Genomic DNA, 24,716 nt, shown 5'->3' on the forward strand with positions numbered 1-24,716 from the left:
CAGATTCTTTCTTTTTATCTGTATTTTCTCTCAATCAAATGACGCAAATAATGGGCCCCCATTATTCCCTGTTATTCAAGTAATTACATTTCTTCTGAATCCCATCTAGCCTTTGGACAGAACAAGATCCAACAACACTGTTAACCGCTACTCTACTTAATCGAGATCACACCCGCATGTAATGTTGTGGTGCTTAGTATTTTCTATTACCATTTTTTATTGGTTTTCATTGGCGTATTTTTATTTTTCACTTTTGCTCTCTCTGCTCGCAGGTCACTTTTAATCAGCACCTACTGTATGTAGCAAGACAAGCGAGCAGGCAGCTCCATCAGTGACAAAGAAATACCAGGGCCGTTTCTCAATACCAAGAATGCATTCTTGTTCTTGTGTTCTTGGGGAGAACGTTCTTGCTAGTCGTTCTTGGAAGAATGAACTTGCTAGGTCACAAGCACACATGACGCTGTTGGCAGTTTGAGACGATGCGTTCTTGAGGGTATTGCGCAATACCAGCGCAGAGGCCGCCTGCAGTACTACACCAATAAAAAGCTCAGCTGACAGTAGATGCAGCCAATTGTGCTCTGGAACTTTTTGCCATTTTTCGCCATAAATGTTCGTAAAGTGGCACTTATTGAAACCTACTACCCTGCTTGTAGGCATCAAAAGTCATCAGAAATTAATTTAGTGATGAAATAAAACTTTAAATTGTAAAAAACTTTCCGGAGCTTATGGCGTCTTCTCTGCTGCGTTCTGCCTCTGCTTATGCCGAAATGCATGCTGGGATATCTGCCTTGCCAAGTTGACACAAGTCACCAACCAGAGCATCCTCGGTAAAGTGGGCGTGTCGAGAACATCCGGGAATTTTAAGCGTTCTTGGCGAAATGTGAACTTTGTATTGGAACAGTACTTGGGCTGCGACTGATGACGTTTCACAAGGACACAAGAACGCAAGAACACACAAGAACGCTTATTGAGAAACGGCCCAGGTGAACCTCATCCCTTAAGGTGCACTGCTTTCTGTCTATGTGTTTATGTATTTAAGCGTGTATACACATGCACAAATGTGTATTTGTGTGTGTGTGGACCAGACCATGGTTAGTGTAGCTTCAAAGAGAGACACTTTTCCCCTTCAAGGTGAATGTCTGTGATTATGTCCCTGACTACTACAGCACTTCACTATTGATGAACAGACTCAATCCTATACAAAATCTCAGAAAAGACAACCAACAAGGACGGCTATCATTATATTGCCATCAGCATCGGCATTAGAATTGATTGAAGAGTTAAGTAGATTTTTCTTAAAAATGGCCCGCACAAACCAAAAAGAATCAATTGGAAGAATCAATTGCAAACAATCGGATCATCAAGCAGAGCCGATAATTGAATCAGAACCGATAAAAATCCAAATAAACTTCAAGCTCCACAACATCTCACGCCTGTGGGGCTCTGACTCACCGCTATGTGACAGGAGAAAGGACGACAGATACATTATGCACAGACCAGCTCTAATCCCAGTCTAACACCTAGCCCATGTAACACCAGGAAGAGAGAGCACACACTAACAATAGGGACACCTCAACCTAAAGTGATAATACGTAAGATTTCAGTTTTGTTCTCTTGGGTGACACCTATTGGCGAGTTATTATGTGACATTACTCAGTTTGTTCGGCCATAGTAACCACCCATAATGCTAGCAGAGACCGGAAAAAAGTAGCTTGTTATCCTACTCCACACAAGAGTTGTCAGGAACCTACAGTAACCTACGGAGTGAGTCTATTGTGTTAGCTCCGCCTACCCTGTGAACATACAGTAACCTACAGAGTGAGTCTATTGTGTTAGCTCCGCCCACCCTGTGAACCTACAGTAACCTATCAGAGTGAGTCTATTGTGTTAGCTCCGCCCACCCTGTGAACCTACAGTAACCTATCAGAGTGAGTCTATTGTGTTAGCTCCGCCCACCCTGTGTCACCACAGACACCAAGTTCATAAATGCTGCAATAGTGAAAATGCAAAGGCTTCCATCAATGGGCCATACGCTCAATCACCATTGTGTTAAGTCACTATTAGATAGATAGTGACTTAACACACATTTCTTTAGATGAAAATTTTCCATATTATCACTTTAATTAGCCTGATTAAACGAACATGACTAAAAATGGGACCATGTATAATACATATCAGGATTAAAGGCCACGGCACCTTCATGTAAGAATATCTGTGTCAGGCACCGGCTTAGCAAAAGCAATGTCTTCATATTAAACGGTGTGGTACAAAACACTCAAATATAGATATGACTAATGAAAGTAGCCTTTTCCCCCCAATATATATTAACATTCACAGATCATCGCTAAAGGTAAGTAACAAAGACTGGAAAAATAAATGTCCGTGTGTGTGTGTGTGTGTGTGTGTGTGTGTGCATATAAAGTTCCTGACAAGGTTACAAAACACACTCCCCCACATATTACAGAGAAGAATATTCTGTACTGTTTGTTTCTCACCAAGTGGAGCGGGTCTCTGTGGAGTGGCCAGGCTGGAACAATACTTCTACAGTAATTACAGCAGGTACATACATATTCCTATTTGTGGCAGAGAGGGTACAAGTACAGAGACTGGCACAGCTGTTTCTTTGTTTTCTGAAACTGGGCTATGACACCAGGCCGACTGATCAATCATGTTAACGTGTTTGGGGGGCGAAGACATTGACCTGAAACACATAAACGAATGATGAAGATTTCATGGCTAAGAGGAAATTTGCTTGTGCCAAAAAAGAGATTCAGTGTGTGCACTGCAGCAGGTAAAAAATGAAAGAATAAAAAAAAAAAAAAATTTTTTTTGTGCTGCACAGCTACATTCAAACAACTCGTATACAACCACAGCTAAGGACCTATTTGGTCTAAATTGGTAGGTAAGTATGCTGTTAGGAAAGTCAAGAGCTCCGTACATGTTTACTCAATTCAAATAGGAATGATGAGGGTTTAAACCTCCAGATGGAGAGTGCTGCTAAACACTGGGCTTTAACCCCATTAAACACACAGGCAGTCCCTGTGGATGAAGGCTAGTAAAATGGGTTATTCTGTTGTAGCAGGTAGCTGAGAGAGGAATTAAACCACAATTATTCACCCAGATCTTTATGCTCACCAAAATCAAAGAGGCACCACTACAGTCTTGGCAGAGACGGCAGCAGGAAACATGTGTGATGGATTAAGAAGCAACAGGGTGACGTGGCCAAGTTGAGTATGAAATTTGAAATGGCTGGCATTTTGTGTGTGTGTGTGTGTGTGCTTTTATTACAAACGCGTCCATTTTCAAAGATCTTGGCAGTATGTTTGCTTTTAGAAACGGAACCACATAGCATCCCTTGGATACTAGATTTGGACAGCAAAGAAGAGGAAAGTAAGTAATACTGATGAAGGTCCTAGTGACCGAAACGTTTATTCAATAAATTCTCCAAAAAAGGTGAGACAGTGTGCGGGAGCTTTTCTTTATAATTACATGTTTTTTCCCCGACGCACCTGTCATATTCCCAGGTGTGCAGAGATCCTTTCTGCTACAGCAAAGAAGAGGAAAGTAAGACAAGTGTTTTCTTTAAATGAATATTCCTCATGGAGGAGGTATCTCTTCTTGGACAATTTTGTTAAATGGTGCGATGACTCGTACTTAAAACTTAACGTCTCAAAAACGAAAGAGATGTTCATTGACTTCCGCCGTAATCCTCCTGCCACGGTACCCGCTCTTAGCCTTAGCTTGGCTTGGCCGTGGAGACAGTAAGTCAGTATAAGTATCTTGGACACCATTTGATTTTAGATGATAAAATGACTTTTGATGCCAACACTGACCGCATCTGTAAAAAGGCCAATCAGAGATTATTTTTCGTAAGAAAGCTGAGGGGCTTTCATGTCAACAGGTCACTAATGAAGACGCTTTACTCATCTGTTATCGAGTCAATCTTAACTTTTGCAATGATTTCTTGGTTTCAGCGTGGCTAATAAAAATAGGCCGGGAGCCATAGTGAAAGTGTGCCAAAAGACCATCGGCATCAACTTAAACAGTCTTAGCCATGTCTATCAAGTTAGAGCTACTCAGAAGGCAAAGGCAAAGTACCCTCAGCAGCCTCGAGGTACCCCTCCCATAGGAAGGCCAAATCATAGATATTTGAGATCATTTGTTCCTTTAGCTGTTGGATTTTTAAACAAGCTCTATGCTTAGCTGCTGCTGCACAGACACTTTATGAGGAATGGTGAATCTTAGCGTTTTTATTGTTTTTATTATTTTACAGCCCAATGCAGTTGTATGATGATTTATGTATTTTTTTTTATGTATTTTTGTCCTTATTGTTTGTCACGTTGTGCTCTATGTGAACTATTTTTGCAAACCAAATTGCCCCTCGGGGACATTAAAGCCTGTCCAATCCAATCCAATCCACACTTGACTGTACCTTTGTCCTCCAGTTTGGTAAAAGCACTTCTTACCACTTTAGAATGCTTAGAGGGGAGAGTGTGAGTGTGTGTGTGTGTGTGTGTGTGTGTGTGTGTGTGTGTGTGTGTGTGTGTGTGTGTGTGTGTGTGTGTGTGTGTGTGTGTGTGTGTGTGTGTGTGTGTGTGTGTGTGTGTGTGTGTGTGTGTGTGTGTGTGTGTGTGTGTGTGTGTGTGTGTGTGTGTGTGTGTGGTGGCATAGTCACTTTCAATGAAGTGTAAAGCAGTAAAAGGGTGCCGGTAAAAGCATCACTTCAGTCAATTAAAAGCCATCTTCGCTGCTGACAAAAATAATAGCATGTGGCATTTTCAGTTTTTGGAAAATGATGTGGAAATTACACACCTCTCTCTGTGATGTGCAGCAGTGCTCGTCTGAAATATTGACAGTAGCATATTTATGGTAAATGGACTGCATTTATACAGTATAGCGCTTTTATCCAAAGCGCTTTACAATGTGCCTACATTCACCCATTCACAGGGTGCTGGCACAGCCATTGGGAGCAATTTGGGGTTTAGTCTTGCCCAAGGACACTTCGACATGCGGACCGGAGGAGCCGGGGATCGAACCACGACCTTCTGGTTAGTGGACGGACGACGCGCTCTACCTCCTGAGCCACATGATGTATTTTGATGTAGGCTACACTACTTATTGAGTAAATAGTTGATGTCTGTGTATCATCAGGAAAAGGTGATGCAGAGGGAAAGTGGTGGGAGACACTACTATCTATCCTGTGGCTGTGATTTACCTTAGTTTTTACTCTGATTTCATTTGCATTTTTATTTCATTCTCATTGTAGTCTTTTACTTTTTAGATTACATTTACTAGTTTTAGTTTAGATCAACCAATAACAAATGGTGCATAATAGCTACAGTGAAATGCTACGGTGAAATTCAGTGCTTTGTTTAGTCTTGCTGGCTGTGCTCACCCCGATGTGAAACGGTCCAGTGAAGTAGTCCAAATTGGCCTGAATGAAGCCGACGTTGGCCAGACCCAGCTCAGCACTGCGACTCTTGGCCCTGACCAAGGACTCTTCTTTGTTTTCTATGAGAATGACCTGGAATTGGCAACAATACATATTATATCTATACAATTTTCAAAACAATAAAAAAAAAAGCTGCACAGAAAATGGAACAATAATAAATAAAAGGCCTCAAGACAAAAATTGACAACAGACATGAATTAAAATAGTAAAATGAGAAGCCATTTTTGTAGAGCAAAAAAAAGTACAGATCCTGTACAGGACACAAAGCGACACCTCACTTTCCGTTATTGACTGACTCACCCACAAATGACCATGGCTCCACTAGCGGGTGCCGTGGAAAAAAAAAAAAAAAAAAAAAATGTACGAAATAACAATTTTAAGTGAATGGTGGTCAAATAACCTGGGCTGAATAAAACACATCAACAGTACAACATGAAAAGAAAATATTGTTGTATGTATTGTTGTATCATATCAAGTTTGGCAAATGCATAAAATGACCAGCTGATTGAACTCAAACAAGAGACCTCAATGCCACTTTCATCACATCAGCGATAGAGGTGTAAATCACAAGTTTCATCAGGATATTATTTGCTGATATCACAAAGTCTGACACGATACGATATCGATTCAATTCAGGGGTCGACGATCGATACTATGAGATGATATCATATGCTAATTTAACACCATTCAGCACAATAGCTACAAAATTGAATCCCTCTTAAATGGCAATTAATATAAGACTTTTTAATACTTTTTAAGGGGCTTAATGTTCCCCAAATTGATTTATCAACTTTTATCCGCGGAGGCTTGCATGGTATCCGCAAGCCCCCGCGGATACCACGCACGCACACGCACACACACACACACACACACACACACACACACACACACACACACACACACACACGCACGCACACACACACACTATTACCTGGTAATCCGGAATACTTTTCAAGCCCCCGCGGATACCCGCATGCGCACACACACACACGTACGTCACACAGACACACATGACATACACACCCACACAAAATTACCTGGCAATCTGGAAGCGTGTGAGCCACAACAATCCCTACATGGCCCTGAGAGATAGAAAGGGAAAAAATAAGTCAAAATACATAACAGGAAAACAAAAAACTAAAATTAAAGGATGTGAACAGAGTTCTGATTAGTTATGCTATCCTTCCCAACCAAGCGTTGACCCGTTATCCATGCAGTGCTACTCCTCTGAGCACTTTCGTGGGCGTAATTACGGTTCTGTCTGTGCACCATAACCTATAACGATGGCATATTAAAAGATGGGAAAAGGGGCTTGTTTCAGCTGTCTGCTAATGGGGAGACGGCCTAATGCAGATGGCCTGCCAGGGTCAGACAGGGTGATAATGTATGGATGAACATACGTACCCCCCCACTGCAGAAATCCACCACGGTGTACCCCGGCCTGGCTAGCTCTGTAACCATGGCAACCAAGTTGTTCAGCTGTTGCCTTTTCCTCACTGCGCGGACATCTGACATTTTCCCTGCAAGAGAAGAGCAACAAGTTCTCAATGAATCAATCTGAAGATAAAGTGAAAAGCAACAGCTGTTCGAGGCTATTGTGCACAGAGAGAAGTCATTAAGCTGGGAACTCAATCCAGTAGAACGAAACCAGAGGAAAAAGCAACCATATAAGAACAAATGTTATTCATTTTTTTTAAGCCGTTGTGTGAGGCTTTTGACCAGACTCGACTGGACTGTACAGTCAATGTTCAATCACATTCCAAGTCAGAACAGACGTCTGAATACGTTTCATTATATATACGGTATATCAATCAACTTTATTTTTTTTTCAGACCCATTGGTCCATAAAAAACAATACAAAACATAAAAAAGCAATACAATAACATTTAAAAGAGATGCAGATAAAGCATCAGCACAGGCATTTATGGTAAAAAATAAAACCAAACAGTGTATTTTAAAAAACATATAGGCTGCGGGTCCAGTGCTTCCAGAAGCAAGACAAGTACCTTGTGTATGCCATATGTGTGTATGTGTTTGCCATATATATATATATCTATATATCTATAGATATATATATATATATATAGATAGCACTCAGTGAGCAGATGTTCCTCTCTCCCCGATAGCTTACATTTTGATTTACATCAAAACATTTCAGGTAATGGTTGTTACGCACACGGATGAAAAAAGGCCGCCACTCCCTCATCAGCATGCTTCCAGGCAATAATTGCCAACAAGGGAGTGATGCTCCCAAGCCTTCAACACCACCCAAACATGCTCCCAAGCCTTCAACACCACCCAAACATGCTCCCAAGCCAAAACTGCCTTTCTTGTGTTTCAGCGTCTTGAGTTTCCGCTGCAGTGAGAACAGTATGCACTCACTATGTCGCCCATTAACTCAAAGCACATTTGGGGCTCCTGCATCTTCCAGTGGGCCACATCAGCAGCGAGCCGCTGACATGCTGTGCCCAAAGCCCTTTCCGCCCCATAAATATACAGTTGTGACTGTTTCGCTTACCCCCAAGTCTCAGCATCATATCCACATGGTTGAAACCCATTAGGGGCAACGCATTATTTCTTGCTTTGAGGTTCATTACAAATTGTAGAGCCCTCACTCATCACTGTGCATTGTACTCAATTGTCAATTGGCCTGCTCTGTCGACTCGCCGGCTCAGTCACTGGTATGTTTTTATTTATAAGGCCATTCTCGGTAGACTTCCTGAGTATTTATCCGTCTGTCTGTCCCAAAAGCACGGTACTTATGGCTTACGGTCTCAGGACATTTTGCTCATGACTGTCCCTAAAGCTCGGACGGAGTTGGGCAAAAAGGCCTTCATGTTTTCTGCACCATCCTCTTGGAATACCCTGCAGAATGGGGCTTAAACTACGGGACCTAGTTACCCTTAGTGTATTTAAAGGCATTGTAAAGTCCCTGGAATTTGATTCTATTAACTGTAAATGTTTTAATTGATATACTGATGTACTTTTTCCTGCACTTTTATTGCACTCTCGAGCTTGTTTGTTTTCTTGTTTGTTGTCTTGTTGTCAGTTTCACTGTTTGTTGTGTCTGAAACTATGTAGAGATACTGCAGCCATTCTTGGCCAGGTTTCTCTTGTAAAAGAGATTTTAATCTCAATGAGACATGCCTGGTTAAATAAAGGTTAAATAAATAAAAATAAAATGTCTGCCTTTCCCTGATCACGCCGCTTTCCACAAATGTACACTACGGCAATGGTGGAGGAACGGAGGAAAGAGAGGTCTCCCATCACAAGAGCACAAATAGGAAACGTCTCTGTGCCATTTTTCCGTGTTGATCATGTCGGCCATTATTAAGCCGATCCCAGACAGAAAAGTGAGAGATGAAATGAAAGGTAGAGAAACAGCGGGATGGTATTGAGTTGAGGACACTCTGCTCTTCATTCACGTTGACGCTTGCATTGCTATACATCAATGGCTCCTGAGAGGCCCCACTATAAAGTCGTTTTGATACACCCTGAACACATTTGGATTTTAATTGCAAATTGCATTAGAGAGTGGAATGAAATTCCATAGCCAGTGCACAGAAATAGAAAGGGAAAGCTAAGATGTGGCACAATATGGAGAAATGAAAAGATGAAATAGAATAAATCTAACGGAGCAGAATAGCCACTTGGGACCCAAACCTTTGCTGTACAGGATGTAGAATACTTTGTTCACATGAGGCGTCTTTCCAATGCTATTTGGACATGGGCAGAAGGTTTTGTCTTAAAGTTAATCTAGAGAGAGAGCTGAGAGCAGGGTTTGGTTAGTTTAGGACTGGGGTTTTCAAAGTCTGAGACTGTGGGCCTCCCCCCAGCCAAAGCTTGGAAAAGGGCGCACCCCCTCGCTCAATTCCCGGATGCCTATGGGATCATGATTATGTTATGTAATCCCATAGGCAGTAGGCACTCAACAATTGTGCCAAGATAGCCTGATATTGCTGTTGTTTGACATACCTCAGACTACACCAAAACCAAATACATCAAAAAGGTCTGTCTGAAGGCAGTTATGAGTTTATTATTTATTCTATGTGATCTCCTTTTGATAAATAACGTAATGACTATTTTTTCACTTCCATTCACTGAGCCTCCCCTGAAACTGCTTGGAGCCCCCCTGGGGAGGCCCGCCTCCCACTTTGAAAACCCCTGGTAGGCGCATGGGCAGAATCTTTCTTAAACTTAATCTAGTGGGAGCTCAGAGCAGGGGTTCGTTCGCCTGTAGCTCAGCCTCGCCTGCCCTATTGGCACGTCGTGCGGGTGTGTGTGTGTTGCTCACTAAATGTTATTGCATCAGTGATGTCACAATGCCTCCTTGTGTGTGTGTGTGCCCCATTATGATATCACGAATGACATCATCTGTGTGTGTGTGCCCCTCTATGACATCACTGATCAGTCTTATCACAATGCCTCCTTGGGTGTGTGTGAGATCACTGATCATTCTTGTTGCCCTTTACACACCCTGAAGCTGTGGCCGAACACAGAACTTTAAACAAACAAACATCGCCCACATACTCAATTTTATATATAAATTAGGACATGGGCAGAAGGTTTCTTATGGGAGGTCAGAGGTCAGAGCAGGGGTTGGTTAGTTTTGGGTGTGCATGTGGAAAAGCATTATTTATGCATCAAAAGGAAACAAGTGCCTGGAGCAACACAAAGGGGTCTGGGGTGCTTGAGTAAGGTCACTAATGGTGCATTTCGACTGCATAGTATTGCATAGTATTGCCTCTACTCTACTCGCTTTGGTAGTACCTGTTGTCGGTTTTCCACCGCAAATAGTACCCCCTCAATGTGCCCACCCCCCACAACTGGTCGTCATACTGACGCTGTGACACTGCGTGAAATCGCCATGCTGTGAAACTGTGTATACAAGTAGATAGCCTCAGAGACTCCCGTGTCCATACATGTACAATTAAAGCCCCTACATGGAACTTTTAACTGGTTATGAAATACCGGTGCCTCTATATGACCTACATCAGCAAATGACACTATCAGCGAGAAGATTGGCTACGGTATTTCTATAGTTATTCTAAATACCTGTGCGTGGGTCGGGACAGCGAGACAGCAAGAGGAGGCTAGGTGTTCAGGCCGAATCTTTCATTTCTCTCAAAAACAACTGAAAACGTCCGTCTGTTGAGGCTGAGCAAGGAGACACATTTTATTTCACAAGAGGCTGAAGGCAGCAAGACAAAAAAGACTGCTGAAAATAACAGGAGAGATTGGGAAATCCTAACGTTTACACACAAGAGGGTAAGTGCAGAGAGTGTGCGCAACGCAAGACGATTCTCTCTGACCAATCAGTAGTCTGGAGTGTTTTGACGTCACCTTTTAGTAACACATCAGCCCCGATCAGCCCGGTAAGAACCACGACGAAGGTGGTACTAAAAACATGATCGCCTCAGCCCGGTACTTTCCCAGCGGAAAACCAAAAAAGGTGAGGAGAGGCGATACCGGCGGTCAAAATGTGACAAAAGATGCATCAGGACTGTTGTAGAAGTTGTTCCTAATATGAGGTTTGTGCAGAGAAACAAGCGAAGAAAGAAGAGAATGCCAGGACTGAAGTCAGCTGAACAAGTGCTGATAAAGATGAGGATGAAATAGGAAAGGCATACTGTATGTGCCTTGCATAAAAATGTCTAGAATCTAATTTTATAGTGTGTGTGTGTGTGTGTGTGTGTGTGTGTGTGTGTGTGTGTGTGTGTGTGTCTGTGTGTGTGTGTGTGTGTGTGTGTGTGTGTGTGTGTCTGTGTGTGTGTGTGTGTGTGTGTGTGTGTGTGTGTGTGTGTGTGTGTGTGTGTGTGTGTGTGTGTGTGTGTGTGTGTGTGTGTGTATGTGTGTACGTATGTACGTGCGGGATGACTTCTGGCATTTCTACCAAAGCATGACTGTGTTTCTTGAAAGGTCACCGCATGGCTAAAGATCAGACGTGCTTTGCAGGATTGAGGGGGTGGCAGGCAGCACAAGAGCTGCCCCTTGTCCAGTGGACATGAATCGCAATTGATGCTTTTGCTTTCGTTCTTTTTGAAACGTGGTTCCATGGAGGAGGGTGAGAAAGAGAGAGGTCTCTCCAGTCCAGCCACTGGGTCACTGTAATTGCCTGAAACTCTCTCTGCATTAATCTGATGAATATTCCAATGTGTGCTCTCCTCTGCGTCAGATAGACTGCAGGTCAAAAAGCCACAAGACATGAAAAGAAAAGAAAGAGTGAGAACACACAGTGGAGAATACTGAGCACACAGACGGGATGATGTGTGTAGACCACTTCAGACCGGAGCAACTACTGTACAATACAAACAACAGACAACTTTATAATAAGTTGCGTTGAGATTCCCCTTAATTAACAATATTTAACCTATGTAATTGTAATAAAGAGGTGGATCATCCTGCTATGTAAATGAATTAGCCTTCAGCTGAGAACCTGGCATGAAGTAATATCTCTTAAGAAATCAGAGAAGACTAGTAGTTATTCCACCATAAACATGTACGTCCATGAGTATGGCTTTCACATCATAAAGCATTAGTGGTGTTCTAAGACCAGGCATGTAGGTAATATAATATATAATATATTATTCATAATTAATGGACTATAACACCTCTCTGGGCCTTTCTTTGTTTTGCCATTCATCTTAATGAGCCCTGACAAACGGGGCTACAGGGACTGCAGAGCCAGGCTTTGGGCAGCATATAAATGCAGTGTTTATCAGTAATGTACTGGTTATAGGGTAGATTTGGCTTGAATTGGGCGGCTTTTTGAATTTGATGAAACTGGAAAAACATTGCAATACTTACATTTTGTTACTTAAATACATGTTAATAAAGATGTTGAATCATTATTAACCAAGTGTACAAAGAAAAATCACAATATTGACAAAGGGAAGTCTATTTCTAACCTAAATAAGAAGAAATGATGTTACTGAACTGAGCTGTCTGAATTGAAAGGTCAAACTAACTGATATTCAACTTAGCTGGACAGTAGGTTATTATATAGGTGAAGTTAGTGACAACAGTATCTACAGCTTACACTTATGATGTCCTTATGTGGCATTATATTGTCTCATTATGTTTGGGGTTTGTTACCACCTTAAAAAATACAGCAGCAGTATCATTTTACGAGGATATTTCTGGCTTGGCACTGTATAATTAACACTGTTAGTTATAACCACAACGCCGAATCCCTTTCACACCGAGGCATTCGAAATAGTGTTTGCAGAGCCACTGAATATGTAGCTTCTGAATAATTTGGTTCAGGACTCAGGAGCACCACTTACTGACGTCTAACAATGGCTGAAATGTCAGAACTTCATTTACACCCAGTTTTCAGTTTTAATCTGACTCTTGGTAGTGTTGTGATCTTGCTAGTGGAAAACATCGCTGCTTGTCTTGGGTGCTGCAATGGGCATCTGCAGTAAAAGTTCATCATCATCAGTCCACATGTTAGGCTTATCTTAGAATATGTTCCTAGGTGGAAGGCCAAAGCTCATTTGATCATTGCTTTGATCTCTTTTTCCCACATGTAAGAGATTCTATTTTTGCTTTAGTTTTGGGACAAAGTCGCTGCTTTATGAAAGAAATGGGCAGCAGAAGTTGGAGATATTGAGCCTGAGTAAAAGCCACCATGAAGTCATTTTGAAACAGATAAAACTTTGACGTCAAAGGGTCGTTTCAAGGGTGCAGGGTCTACTCTGTAGCTGGTATGTAGCCTAGCATGGTAAACAATGCTCATATTCATCTGATTTTGAGAGTATGGATGATGCATTTGAATTTGATGGCCACCCGTATGGAATAACGTCATATGGATTACAAACTGAGCAGCGAGCTGCTATCTACCAATGTGACAGACAGCAAACAGAGCAGGCTGAGCCAGCTGCACCAAGGTAAATACATCGTTCATTTCCTCATTCTCTCTATGATATAATAAGGATATGAGCCGCTGCGTGCCAGAAAATAAGCTATTTTAGGATGTAAATACAAGCATTTCACATGCCCCGTATTCCTCATTTTCAGGTCGCAGTTCAAAACATATTATCGTTTCAGTGCATGTATACAGTATCAGACCGAATTTATCAGGGTGACAAGCTGGAAATAAGGTCCAGGTTGTAAAAAAACGGAATTCTCCTTTAAATAAAAAAAAATCTTACTTTTAACACACATAATACACTACAGCGATAGAACCAAAATATTATGTTTTCCTTTGTTCTGTAATTGTCATTTCATCCATGCAGATGTAGCCACTGAGTGCCACTCTTTACATGATCTGCATTTCATGCAATAATAAATGAAAAGCCTTCAAACTTCATTCACCTCATCCACCAGAAGGTGCATGAAAGGATCTGGCATACAGCTGATGGCACAATATGTTTAATAAGTGCAAGCTCAAAATGAATAGGTTACAGGCAGTAATAATGCAATGTGACACTATTGATCCTCGCAGAGAATCATTTTTCACATTCCCCCTCCTACATGGAGGTCAGAGGTCAGGTTGAGCTGCAGAACACCACCCCTGGATGCATGATGTTATGGGCTGAAGTTGAAGCCACCACCATAGTGTGCCGATGAGCATAACTGTTAATTACAGGGTTAGTTTCATCATTTGTGTTTTTGCAGCCCGCCCCCTTTGATCATTTGCATGTCCCATAAGTAATTCATTAAAGCACATCACAGTGCAAAAATACCACCTGCTCTAGTTAGTAGGTTTGTATATTTAGACCGACCTGTTAATTCATCTTCATGAATAAGAAAACACTCTACCACGAGGGTCTCAGCATTGACATCAACTGGATATGGCAATGTGCAGAACTTGCTATGCCTTAGCCCTTGTTCACACAGGACGCCGAACGCAAGTAGAGCTGAAACTTGAGGCAGGCAGGCACACGCTGAACTGACGCCTAACCGTTCACACAATAAGCCTTCTCTTTTCCTCTCAGCGCCTCCTCGGCACGCCTTGAACCCGCCCATTGACTCCCAGTGACTTCTTGCCTGGCATCTTCAAGCTTCACGCGTCACGCTTGGAAAATAGGCGTGAATCCTGAACGATCGCTTGAGCGTGGCTTCAGCGTGACAGGCGCGCAGCGCAGGTGGTGTGAACGGCTTCGCCTGTTAACAAGGATGCCTAAATGAAACTTTTATGGCCCTACTGTATTTATACTATATTTTTCTATATCATTCAGATTCAGATCAACTTTATTATCCCACACAGGGAAATTCATTTGGTCCAGTGCTCCAAACATAAAATAGTCAAAATCCACAGTAAAGACAGCATAGGAGCACATTATTTGATCATAAAACACAATAAAATCCAGTCACTCCAAAATAATTTCAAAGTGCAAAGGTGCAAGTGATGTTATCAGTGAATGGTGTCATCAGTGACGTCATCGGTGTGCCATCATCGACGACTTTGTGTTGTCATTGGCGATGTCATCAGTGATGTCAACCTGGTCACTTTTTTTTTCATGGGGACGGACAGACAGCAAAACATGTAGGCTAGTTGGGTGGAATTAGTACCATGGAATGATTTACTGCCCACCCCTCAGACGTAGGACAAGATGGAGGGTGGACTCCTTCTGGATGTTGTAGTCAGACAGGGTGCGGCCATCTTCCAGCTGCTTGCCAGCAAAGATCAGCCTCTGCTGGTCGGGGGGGATGCCTTCTTTGTCCTGGATCTTGGCCTTCACATTCTCGATGGTGTCACTTGGCTCAACCTCCAGGGTGACGGTCTTACCGGTGAGGGTCTTCACAAAGATTTGCATGCCTCCCCTCAGGCGCAGGACAAGATGGAGGGTGGACTCCTTCTGGATGTTGTAGTCAGACAGGGTGCGGCCATCTTCCAGCTGCTTGCCAGCAAAGATCAGCCTCTGCTGGTCAGGGGGAATGCCTTCTTTGTCCTGGATCTTGGCCTTCACATTCTCAATGGTGTCACTTGGCTCAACCTCCAGGGTGACGGTCTTACCTGTGAGGGTCTTCACAAAGATTTGCATGCCTCCCCTCAGACGTAGGACAAGATGGAGGGTGGACTCCTTCTGGATGTTGTAGTCAGACAGGGTGCGCCCATCTTCCAGCTGCTTGCCAGCAAAGATCAGCCTCTGCTGGTCAGGGGGAATGCCTTCTTTGTCCTGGATCTTGGCCTTCACATTATCGATCGTGTCACTTGGCTCAACCTCGAGGGTGACGGTCTTACCAGTGAGGGTCTTCACAAAGATCTGCATGTTTGGTTTTGGTGTACGCTGGGCTATGAGTCCAAATTATAACCTCAGCAGGGAAGGACTTATGACATCACTGATGATGTCACTGATCATGAACATCACAAGTGCTCGAGTGACATCACTGATGACATCATCACTGACATCACAGAATCCCAACTTGGGTGACATCACTGATGACATAATCACTGATGACATCACTCACTGAGGACATCACCAAATTACATCACAATTCCTGTGTCATCGGTGTGCCATCATCAGCGATGCTGTTCACCCGTCAGATAGTAGTCCTGCCACAGATTTTCGAAAAGGGCCGTACCTGTTCACTCACTCGCTGTGTGTAGTAGGACTTTTAGGGGTGTTGTGGGTAGTGTAGTCCTTGAGCAGGTAGTGCAGCTCTCTCTCCTGGTGCGTGTCTCTCACTGCCTCTGTGTGTGTGTGTGTGTGTGTGTGTGTGTGTCGCTCTCCCTCTCTGGGTGTCTCTCTGGTGTGAGATAGTGAGGCAGATGCCAACTAACGTCAACAAAAGACCCACCACAACAGTCCAACAATAAGCAAGAAACATCCAAACAATAAGAACAAAAAGAAAGGTTTTATCTAGTGAAGCCCGTCTGGCCCAACAGCAGCAAGTGACCAACGTCATGGGAAAACTGGAGTCACTGTTGACATGACGATAAACACACCTAGCAAACACACCTAGCTTTCTGCCGAATCATCAATTTCATTCAGTGCAAGGAATCAGATTATGATTATTCTTACAGTATCTGATTATTGTGTCCATGTAAATGCACTGTGGTGCTCGTTTGAGACCAAGTTAAATTCACAACCACAGAATTCCAGACTCAAAGACTACTATGTCTATTTGGACTAGAGAAACAAAAAACAAAACACAAACTTGCCCTACCTGATTACAAAACTCTCCACTATGAACAGCTTGTACATTCACTTAAAGAAGTTATCTACAGTAGCAAAACCCTAGGCTTGTACATTCACTTAAATAAGTGATCTACAGTAGCAAAACCCTATCTGGCAACACTTCAGCAACCAGTGTTGATGTGCTTGAGAGCATCGGAGATGTACATTTTAGTATCTTGTGCATAATGGCCACCCAAGAATCCGCTCTTATTTTGTGGTTGAAAACGTAAAGTACTTCTTTACTGCAGCTCATGTTGCCACGACACGACCCCTTACTAAATTAATGTTGCCACGACACGACCCCTTATTAAAGTCTGTTGACATGCTCACTTGGTTGGACTCTGATGGGACTCGGTTGTATTCGTCTGAAATACTTTTCCGTTTAACCTCCCAAAGGCTGATGTGAGCCCAAAGCAGATGCGGGTGTTGCTGGTGGTGTTCATGAACAGGGGCACGGACACCATTCCCCCAGATAGCTACTGGCAGGAAGCCAGAGATGATAGAACTGGGTTAAGAAGGAATCTTGGCATAGGGGAGAGGAGGGTTTTCTGCTCTTGCAGCCGGGTTGACTGTGCCTTGAAATCTCCCAATGGCCAGCCAGCATGGGGGAAACATGCTGCTTCGTCCGGGGAGGCTGAGGATCTATTAGACGATTAGCCTATAGATCCTATAGTGCTAAAGGTTCCTTACTACTGCTGCTTCTGACAGTGAGCCCTGATCTCTTCCTTTCCTCGCTCTGATGATGCACAATTCCCTAGGGCTTTATCAGGCAGGTCCATCAGACATCAGAATGTAAACATGGTGCTGTGGCACAGGGGGCCTCTATTTGAGTTCTGCAGGATTGGCCAGCTACCGTCTCTACAGGAGACAAGCTGCTTCAAAGGAGGCCAGCTTGATGATTCTAGCTCTTTTTTTTATTATATGACTTGAACAATTTGGTTCATAGTAGTACATTTGTTTTGAGAAATGAGTGCTGCTCTACAAATCATTTTGCTTTTAGTGTTATTATATCAACTTGAAATACCTGTATTGTGTGCTTCGCACGGTCATTTCCAGCACCGCGCTCCGCGCGCCATTCTGAGCATGCGCTGTTGAGCAATCCACCTTATTATATAGTAGTGAGATACTATATATTGCTGTTTTTTATGTTCTGAGCTGTGACAACTGCTGTTCATGTCCAATAATAATGCACAATGGCTATCCATGATGAATGATGTAAATTCACTGGTTTATCTTTTGACTTGGGGATGTTTTGGCCCTCTTCAAGGAGAAGGCAACTTGAATGATTTTGTTACACCTAATTACTCGTGAGCTCATATTTTTCCCACACCTCATAATAAGCACTTAAATGAAGACCAACAAGTAAAAGAACTTAAACTAAATCAAGGAGAAACTCTGCAAAGGATCACTGGAGGGAATGGATATACTGTACTGTACTTTAAGCAAATACAGTACAGTAGGATTTTGTTTTTTGGGGGGGCATTCCACTGCATTGTGACTGACAGTGCAGCTGTTTAGCATTGTGCTTTGATCAAGTTGTCACATCAGTGATGGAGAGGTCTTGGTCAGAACATGACCCACATACTGTACGTTTGCTAGAATGCCTGGGATCTGCTCAACTAATAATACATTTACCAATGGGTGAGAGTGGATCAGGAAAACAAGACTAGGTCAAAACATGGCTGGACTGTGTTCCGGCCGACCAATGGTATAACTTGTAGAACTTCATCACTCACTCAGTCAGTGAGTGATAGACATTCACATTTGTAGGCCTGGCCCCCGCTGTTGCCGTCCAGCCAAAAAGTGTGCTACCGCTGCGAAGGTGCTCGGGTGGAGGTATCCATGATTGAAGTGGATGTTTGACTTCAAAGTGCTGTGGTAGCACAGGGTTGTAAAGAGAAATGCTGAACAAAATATTTCATTCATGGGTTGTGTGAGCTCTATGCTGCCTGGTGTATGAACAAACTGTATTTTCATTACGCTGCCTGAAGAGCATATACAGTAGCACAATTCCCTTAGTACTGCAGTGTGAATTTCCAATTACACACCAAACCAAACCATCCAGTGACCCTATAGAGCCCGCCTCTTATAGAGGTGCTCCTAAGCACAGATAAACAAACGGGCTAGTACTGTACGCCAGTAACAAAGCTGAGCTGGATAAGCATGACTTTGACAAATGTGTATAGGGTCAGATCAATATGGAAGACTAAATGGGGGCATTTTTGCCACCAGTTGCACAATAATATCGATTTCTTCTACTGTATGACAACAAATTCCATGATATTTTAAACTAAAAGAGGTATATCTTTTCAATGTTTGTTTAGGGAGACAGAAAATGAGTTAAAGGCACCTTCAGCATCAGTTTGCATATGACACTGGCATTTATCCATGTTTACTTTAATGACCACAATATGTGGCTGGCAGGGCTTCATTTTTTACCTTGGGCTATAACAGGCAATTTCCATTCTCTTCTACATTTGAGATTTGAAATGGCTTGCTGGCACTCGGAGGCGTAAGCATAAGCATAAGCTATGAACATATGGTCATCATTTTTGGAAATCTATGGACCAGAAGACAAAGAAATTACCTCAGCATATCCCAAAGGTGTGATGACAGTAATCAATAGCAGGAGAGAAATCTAAATTCACAGCACACTTATGGCAGTGTAAATGTTTTAACATACGTAACTCGTCTTGAGATTTGATCACCTAAATGACTATTTTGTAGGAACAAATGAAATAAGGAAGTGCTGGAAGCCGCAACACCACAAACCATAACTGCAATGGGACCATATGGCATGCTCTGAGGCAGACCCTAAATGTAAGCTGTGATTTTTGGAAGGGAGAACTGAGTAATACCGTGAAGAAGACGGTTTGTGCCGCTACGCGTGGGTTATTACTGTATGTCCCAGCCTAATTGAATATGCACTAGCTATGTTTTTAAACATTTCATAATGAAATAGCCATCTCAATAAAGGCTTTTAACTTGTTGCCAGAAGAGTGCCTTTTCTCTTTTGAACTTTTGTGATCCCCACCAAAGAGCACGTTCATCACACCTGTTTGGACTTGGGAGCACTCTGGACCTTTTCTTTCTTTGGGAAACTGGGTAAGATTTGGCTGGGCAGAATACCAGGACAAAAGATATCCACAAAACTGCAAGGGTTGACAAGTTGTCAGCAAAACTTGTTTGCTTTCACATGAAGTCATGACAGTTACTGCACTTTTTCAATGTGGATAGGACTTTGACAACAAGACAAATGAAAAGGTAATGAAGACAAACAAGGAAAGAGGGGGGAAAACTCTCCCTGTGCATCCTTCAACAGCTTTGGAATGTCTGTCAAAACATCACTAGCTGTAGCTTTAGGCCAGAGGTCCGCATAATTATGGGACGCCTATACAGGTCACAACAACAAGTGAATTTGGATTCTGTGGGAATAATAAAAAATAATTAAATATAAGCATGTACAATTTCTCTACATTGTTTTGTTTTACAATGCCCATTTCTACCAAATTAGGACATCAATTCTGCTCATCCAAGTATATCCAATTACTTTTTGGCCTGCTATGCATAAACAGGACGTCACGGTCACACCACAAACACGTTTTCACGTTAACTATTGCAGTGCTGAATCAATGCTTGCATGAATGTGTAAGCCACTAAGCTATGTAACTGGGACTTGCTGGTTAACATAAGAAAGTGACATAAGGGAAGTGATTTAAGGAACACACAATGACTACTTTACATGCACACAATATTCCAGTTTTTGCCTACATTCAGAAAATGACAATATTCCGACTAAAAGAATAATCCACTAATATTCCTGTTTACATGCAGCCGTAGCTCGCCCTCCCCGACATGTGAGGGAGGGGGCGAGAGAGAGAGATAATAATACTGGAATAACCCAGATGTCTTAATTGGAAAATGCTAAATTTGGAAAAAGGCCAAATTCGGAAAATGCAACTGGAATATGCTGTTTACATGACCCTTATCAAATTCAGAATATTGTCATTTTCCGAATAATAGTGGAATATTGTGTGCATGTAAACAGTCACTGTTGTAAACTATGGCAGAAGGAAAATGTCTCTCTTGTCGGCTACCATTCGCCGTGTAAACGCTGACTACAAACTGCTGTTCACTGCACTGTTTGAAGCACATTGTGGCAAAAACATCCAACACTCCACTGATTTAAAAATTGGGGAGTTTGGAATCGACCCATCCCGTCAGTGACATGGTGTTTGTCACAGGCAGAGGAAAAATGTTCTGGCTGCTTGATGAGAATTTGAGCAACTGAACTGCAATGTGCATGCTGCACATGTTAAATGTGACTCTGGCTGGCTAGTGCATCCCCAGCCCTGAGGATGCCTAGATGGTGACATTTGTTAAGGACATGGTTGTGTGTTTCACTCATTCTGGCACACAGGGGAGAGGGGAAACGGAAGACTTTGCTCAGTCTGTGGACTTTGCATTAGAGTGAGAAGATGACATCGGAGCTCTTCTATGGCAACAACAAACAAACCCAACAGGATTGGCTGAATTGGCTTGAACACTTCGCAAACAATGGTGGCATTTCTGAAGCGCTTCTAGGAGGCTAGAAATGGCCTTAGTGCTTCCCTCAGTTTACCATCTTTGCTTCAACTGCCTGCCTGAAGGCATTTCTCTGTGTTCACCTGCACTACCATCGCCAAACTCTGCACGTGCTCTTTTGACTGCCAACAGATACTTTAAATTTGAGTCAGCGATGTACAGTTAGGTCCATATATATTTGGACGTTGGACACAATCTTCATCATTTTGGCTTTGTACACCACCACAATGTGCTTTAACTGCAGACTTCCAGCTTGAATTTGAGTATATTTACATCCAAATCGGGTGAACGGTGTAGATTTTAAGAGACCAAAATTATATTTTAAGGTGCCAAAAGTAATTGGACAAACTAACATAATGATAAAATAAAATTGTCATGGAGCATCACCAGGGATGAAACCCAGCATCTGGTGATGTCTATGGGTTCCAGACTACAGGCCGTCATTCACTGCAAAGGATTTACAACCAAGTATTAAAAGTGACAATTGTAATTTTGGTCACTTGGAATGTATTGTAATTCCTACACCGTTCACCTGATTTGGATGTAAATACCCTCAAATTAAAGCTGGAAGTCTACATTAAAGCACATCTTGATTGTTTCATTTCAAGTCCATTGTGGTGGTGCACCAGTGGTGTAGTCTATGTGATACGCAGGTATACGGCGTATACACACTGCGAAATGACTCAGATTTGCGTATGCGCACTGGGAAATGCGCTATGATACGTATCGTTTCACTTTCCATTCATAAAATTCACCCTGTGCGCTCTGTATCTACGTTCACACACAGCACCCAAGCCTTGCCTACGCCTTGCCCCACGCTTTTAAATTTTTAAATTTTAAATTTGAGGCTGTGTACACAGGGCGCCTCAACTTGAACCTTGCGTGTACCCACGCCTCGCCTGAGCTGCGCCGATTATATCGTAAACGTGAGTTATATTTTCAAGCCGACTAGGCGCGTGAAGGCAGACTGTCAAGCCATGAAAGAAAAACGCGACAATATCCATGGGAAATGGCAAAGTCAACTGAATTTCAAAATAAAATGGTGTTACAGCCTTGAGCAGAGAGAGAGAGAGAGAGAGAGAGAGACAGACGGGTGCACGTGGGGCTTTCTCCCCATTGGTAAACAAATCTTCAGGAGAGAGAATAGCGACCGAAGAAGCAAGATGAAGCTGATAGCTGAAGCTATTCTGTAAATTTGGGGAGGAACAACAACAACAAAAAATTGGTTGAATCTCCACCCACGTCCGGCCGAAACCACGCCCACTCCGACCGTGGGGGGGGGAAGGTCAGAGTCAGTATACCCTCTGAAAAAAGGTAGACTACCCCACTGTGGTGTACAGATCCAAAATTATGTAGATTGTGTCCAATGTCCAAATATACTGTACGGTCCTAACTGTATATCCCATTCACACCCAGCACCCCCCCAGCCCTCTAGAAAATCGCATGCCATCTGTTTCCCAACTGGGAGGATGATGGAACTACTACTGCCAGTGCAGATCCAAGGGGCCTGGACACAGAAATCATTTGTCAAATGTCAAAAACGCACAGTATGCTGTTGTGGCTGAGTTACCAATTTCAATTTCCTGTTTCAAGAAACCTTTCAAAAAAGGACACATCCTCTCATTGCTAGAAAAAAAGGGCATTTGGGGGCACATTTTGTAGTGGAGACATACCATGCTAGGTAGGACCAATATCCATGAAACATCCACCAATAACTTAAGAAATCAATTGAATTGGGTGAGACTAGCAGGCGGCGTCAGCGACTGCTAGTCTCACCCAATTAAATGTATTTCGGGGTGGCAAGCATACCTGTGGGTGTGGATGAGAGATGCATAAAAAAAGCACTGGGACTAGAGTAGGGGGGCATAGGATGAATAAATCAAGTCACCTAGGTACCTAGCTTAACAATAACCCCATAAAAATAAACTCTTGACAACTCTTGACTCTACACTTGACTCGAATGCAAGAAAACAAATGATGACTTGTGACTGTGTCAGGTCCTTAGATGACCATATTTTTGGAATTACATGTATGGGTCACTCAGAAATAAGCAGCAGCAGCAGTGTTTCATTCCTCACAATTGCAGTTCTACAATTAGAAAGTGCAAAATATTTAATCACTGATGTAGTCTGCTAGGTTTTGTCAATAGGTAATGGAGCATGAATAGATACAAAAATTGGACTGAAAATAAATAAGGACTGCAAAATATGGTAATCTGCCTGCTCTAAAAACATATAACTCTGATCCGTAAAAGATTCCGCTAATTTACACGCTAGAACATCCGGGGGAAAGATAGCCACCACGAATCTTCCCATCTTTCCAAAAGTAGCGACTTTGTTTCTATTCAATGTACACTCCTCCCTTTCATCCCTTACTCTCAGCACTTCTCTGCTGGAGCTGTCAAAGTCACAGAGTAAAGTGACACAAGGCTGGCATCTTTGTTGGGACCGTTTCGGGCCTCTTTTGGCCAGCCACCTTTGTGCTGTAAAAACTTCCATCAGTTGGTATTTGAGCTCCGGCTGCGCTGTGCTAACTCCAGGATAAATAAAGGCTGGCTGGGCTCCAGCCAGCTGCTGTCCCCGCTCCTCCTGGTTCTCTTACAGAAAGAAACGTATGGTTGGGTTGCCAAAGCCAGGGCCCCTCTGTTGAGAGAGATAAAGGGATCGTCCTGCAACTCTGTAGTCTTTGTGTGTGTGTGTGTGTGTGTGTGTGTAGTCATTAAGCTTGGATATATTGTTAGTAGCAGAGGCCCAGCAGAAAAGAAATACTCTTTCTTCTGGACACATCTCAGATCATTAGCACCTTTAGTGTTATCTGCAATACAAGTTTTATATCGTGATGGGAAGGCTCCACTTTGTCGGAGTATTGATTGAATTATATTTGCAAATATCTTGAGGACTGTGCAGATACATTTATTTAGGGAAGCAGGACAAGAATCCAGGGACTGTGGATGGGCCACAAATACTACATGTGTCCTTTGGATAATTAGAGCAAAATGTATTATTCTGTCTCCCTCTGCCACCTGCATACAATAGGACACTTCACCAAATTACTTCTCTCACAACTTCTCTCCCACTCGCACAAAATATAATTTATGCGGTTCTGGATTAATTTTGAGGGCGATAGGACATGCAAGGACAAGGATATGAAAGTAACCCCAGGAATATGATTTTCCTCATGCTAATGATCTAAAAAAAAATCTGCATGCATCTTTCTAGTAACGATTCTGATAGAATGTTGAAGGAAATGAATTTGAGAAGGCCTTTGCTGCTCAGCTCTCCTCTATTTTGTTTTTAGATAATCTGTGTTCCATGCAGAAACTGATGTCACACACACACACACACACACACACACACACACACACACACACACACACACACACACACACACACACTCAAATCCAACTAAGAATGTGCTTCACTCCAGTGTGCTCTATAGAGCATCTAATTAAACAGGCTGGAACAATACTAGGCCTACATGGATTATGAGAAATGCTACAAGACAAATTGTGCAACTGGAAATGTCTGGGGTGTCTTTTCTGAATGGAACAT

At 42.6% G+C, this 24,716-nt stretch overlaps 1 protein-coding gene across 1 annotated transcript in view; it reads right to left on the reverse strand.

Annotated features, from left to right (window-relative positions):
- gstcd (glutathione S-transferase, C-terminal domain containing) overlaps positions 1-24,716 on the reverse strand; it is a gene marked incomplete at its 5' end in the record, with an annotated part of 63,941 nt that overhangs the window by 13,171 nt on the left and 26,054 nt on the right. The window contains 3 exons of the mRNA XM_083635110.1: positions 5,396-5,524; positions 6,490-6,534; positions 6,857-6,972. Coding sequence (XP_083491236.1) covers positions 5,396-5,524; positions 6,490-6,534; positions 6,857-6,972 — 290 coding nt within the window. The remainder of the gene's footprint in view (positions 1-5,395; positions 5,525-6,489; positions 6,535-6,856; positions 6,973-24,716) is intronic.

The sequence above is a fragment of the Poromitra crassiceps genome, assembly GCF_964638095.1.
Source record: "Poromitra crassiceps genome assembly, chromosome: 4".
Classification (NCBI taxonomy): domain Eukaryota; kingdom Metazoa; phylum Chordata; class Actinopteri; order Beryciformes; family Melamphaidae; genus Poromitra; species Poromitra crassiceps.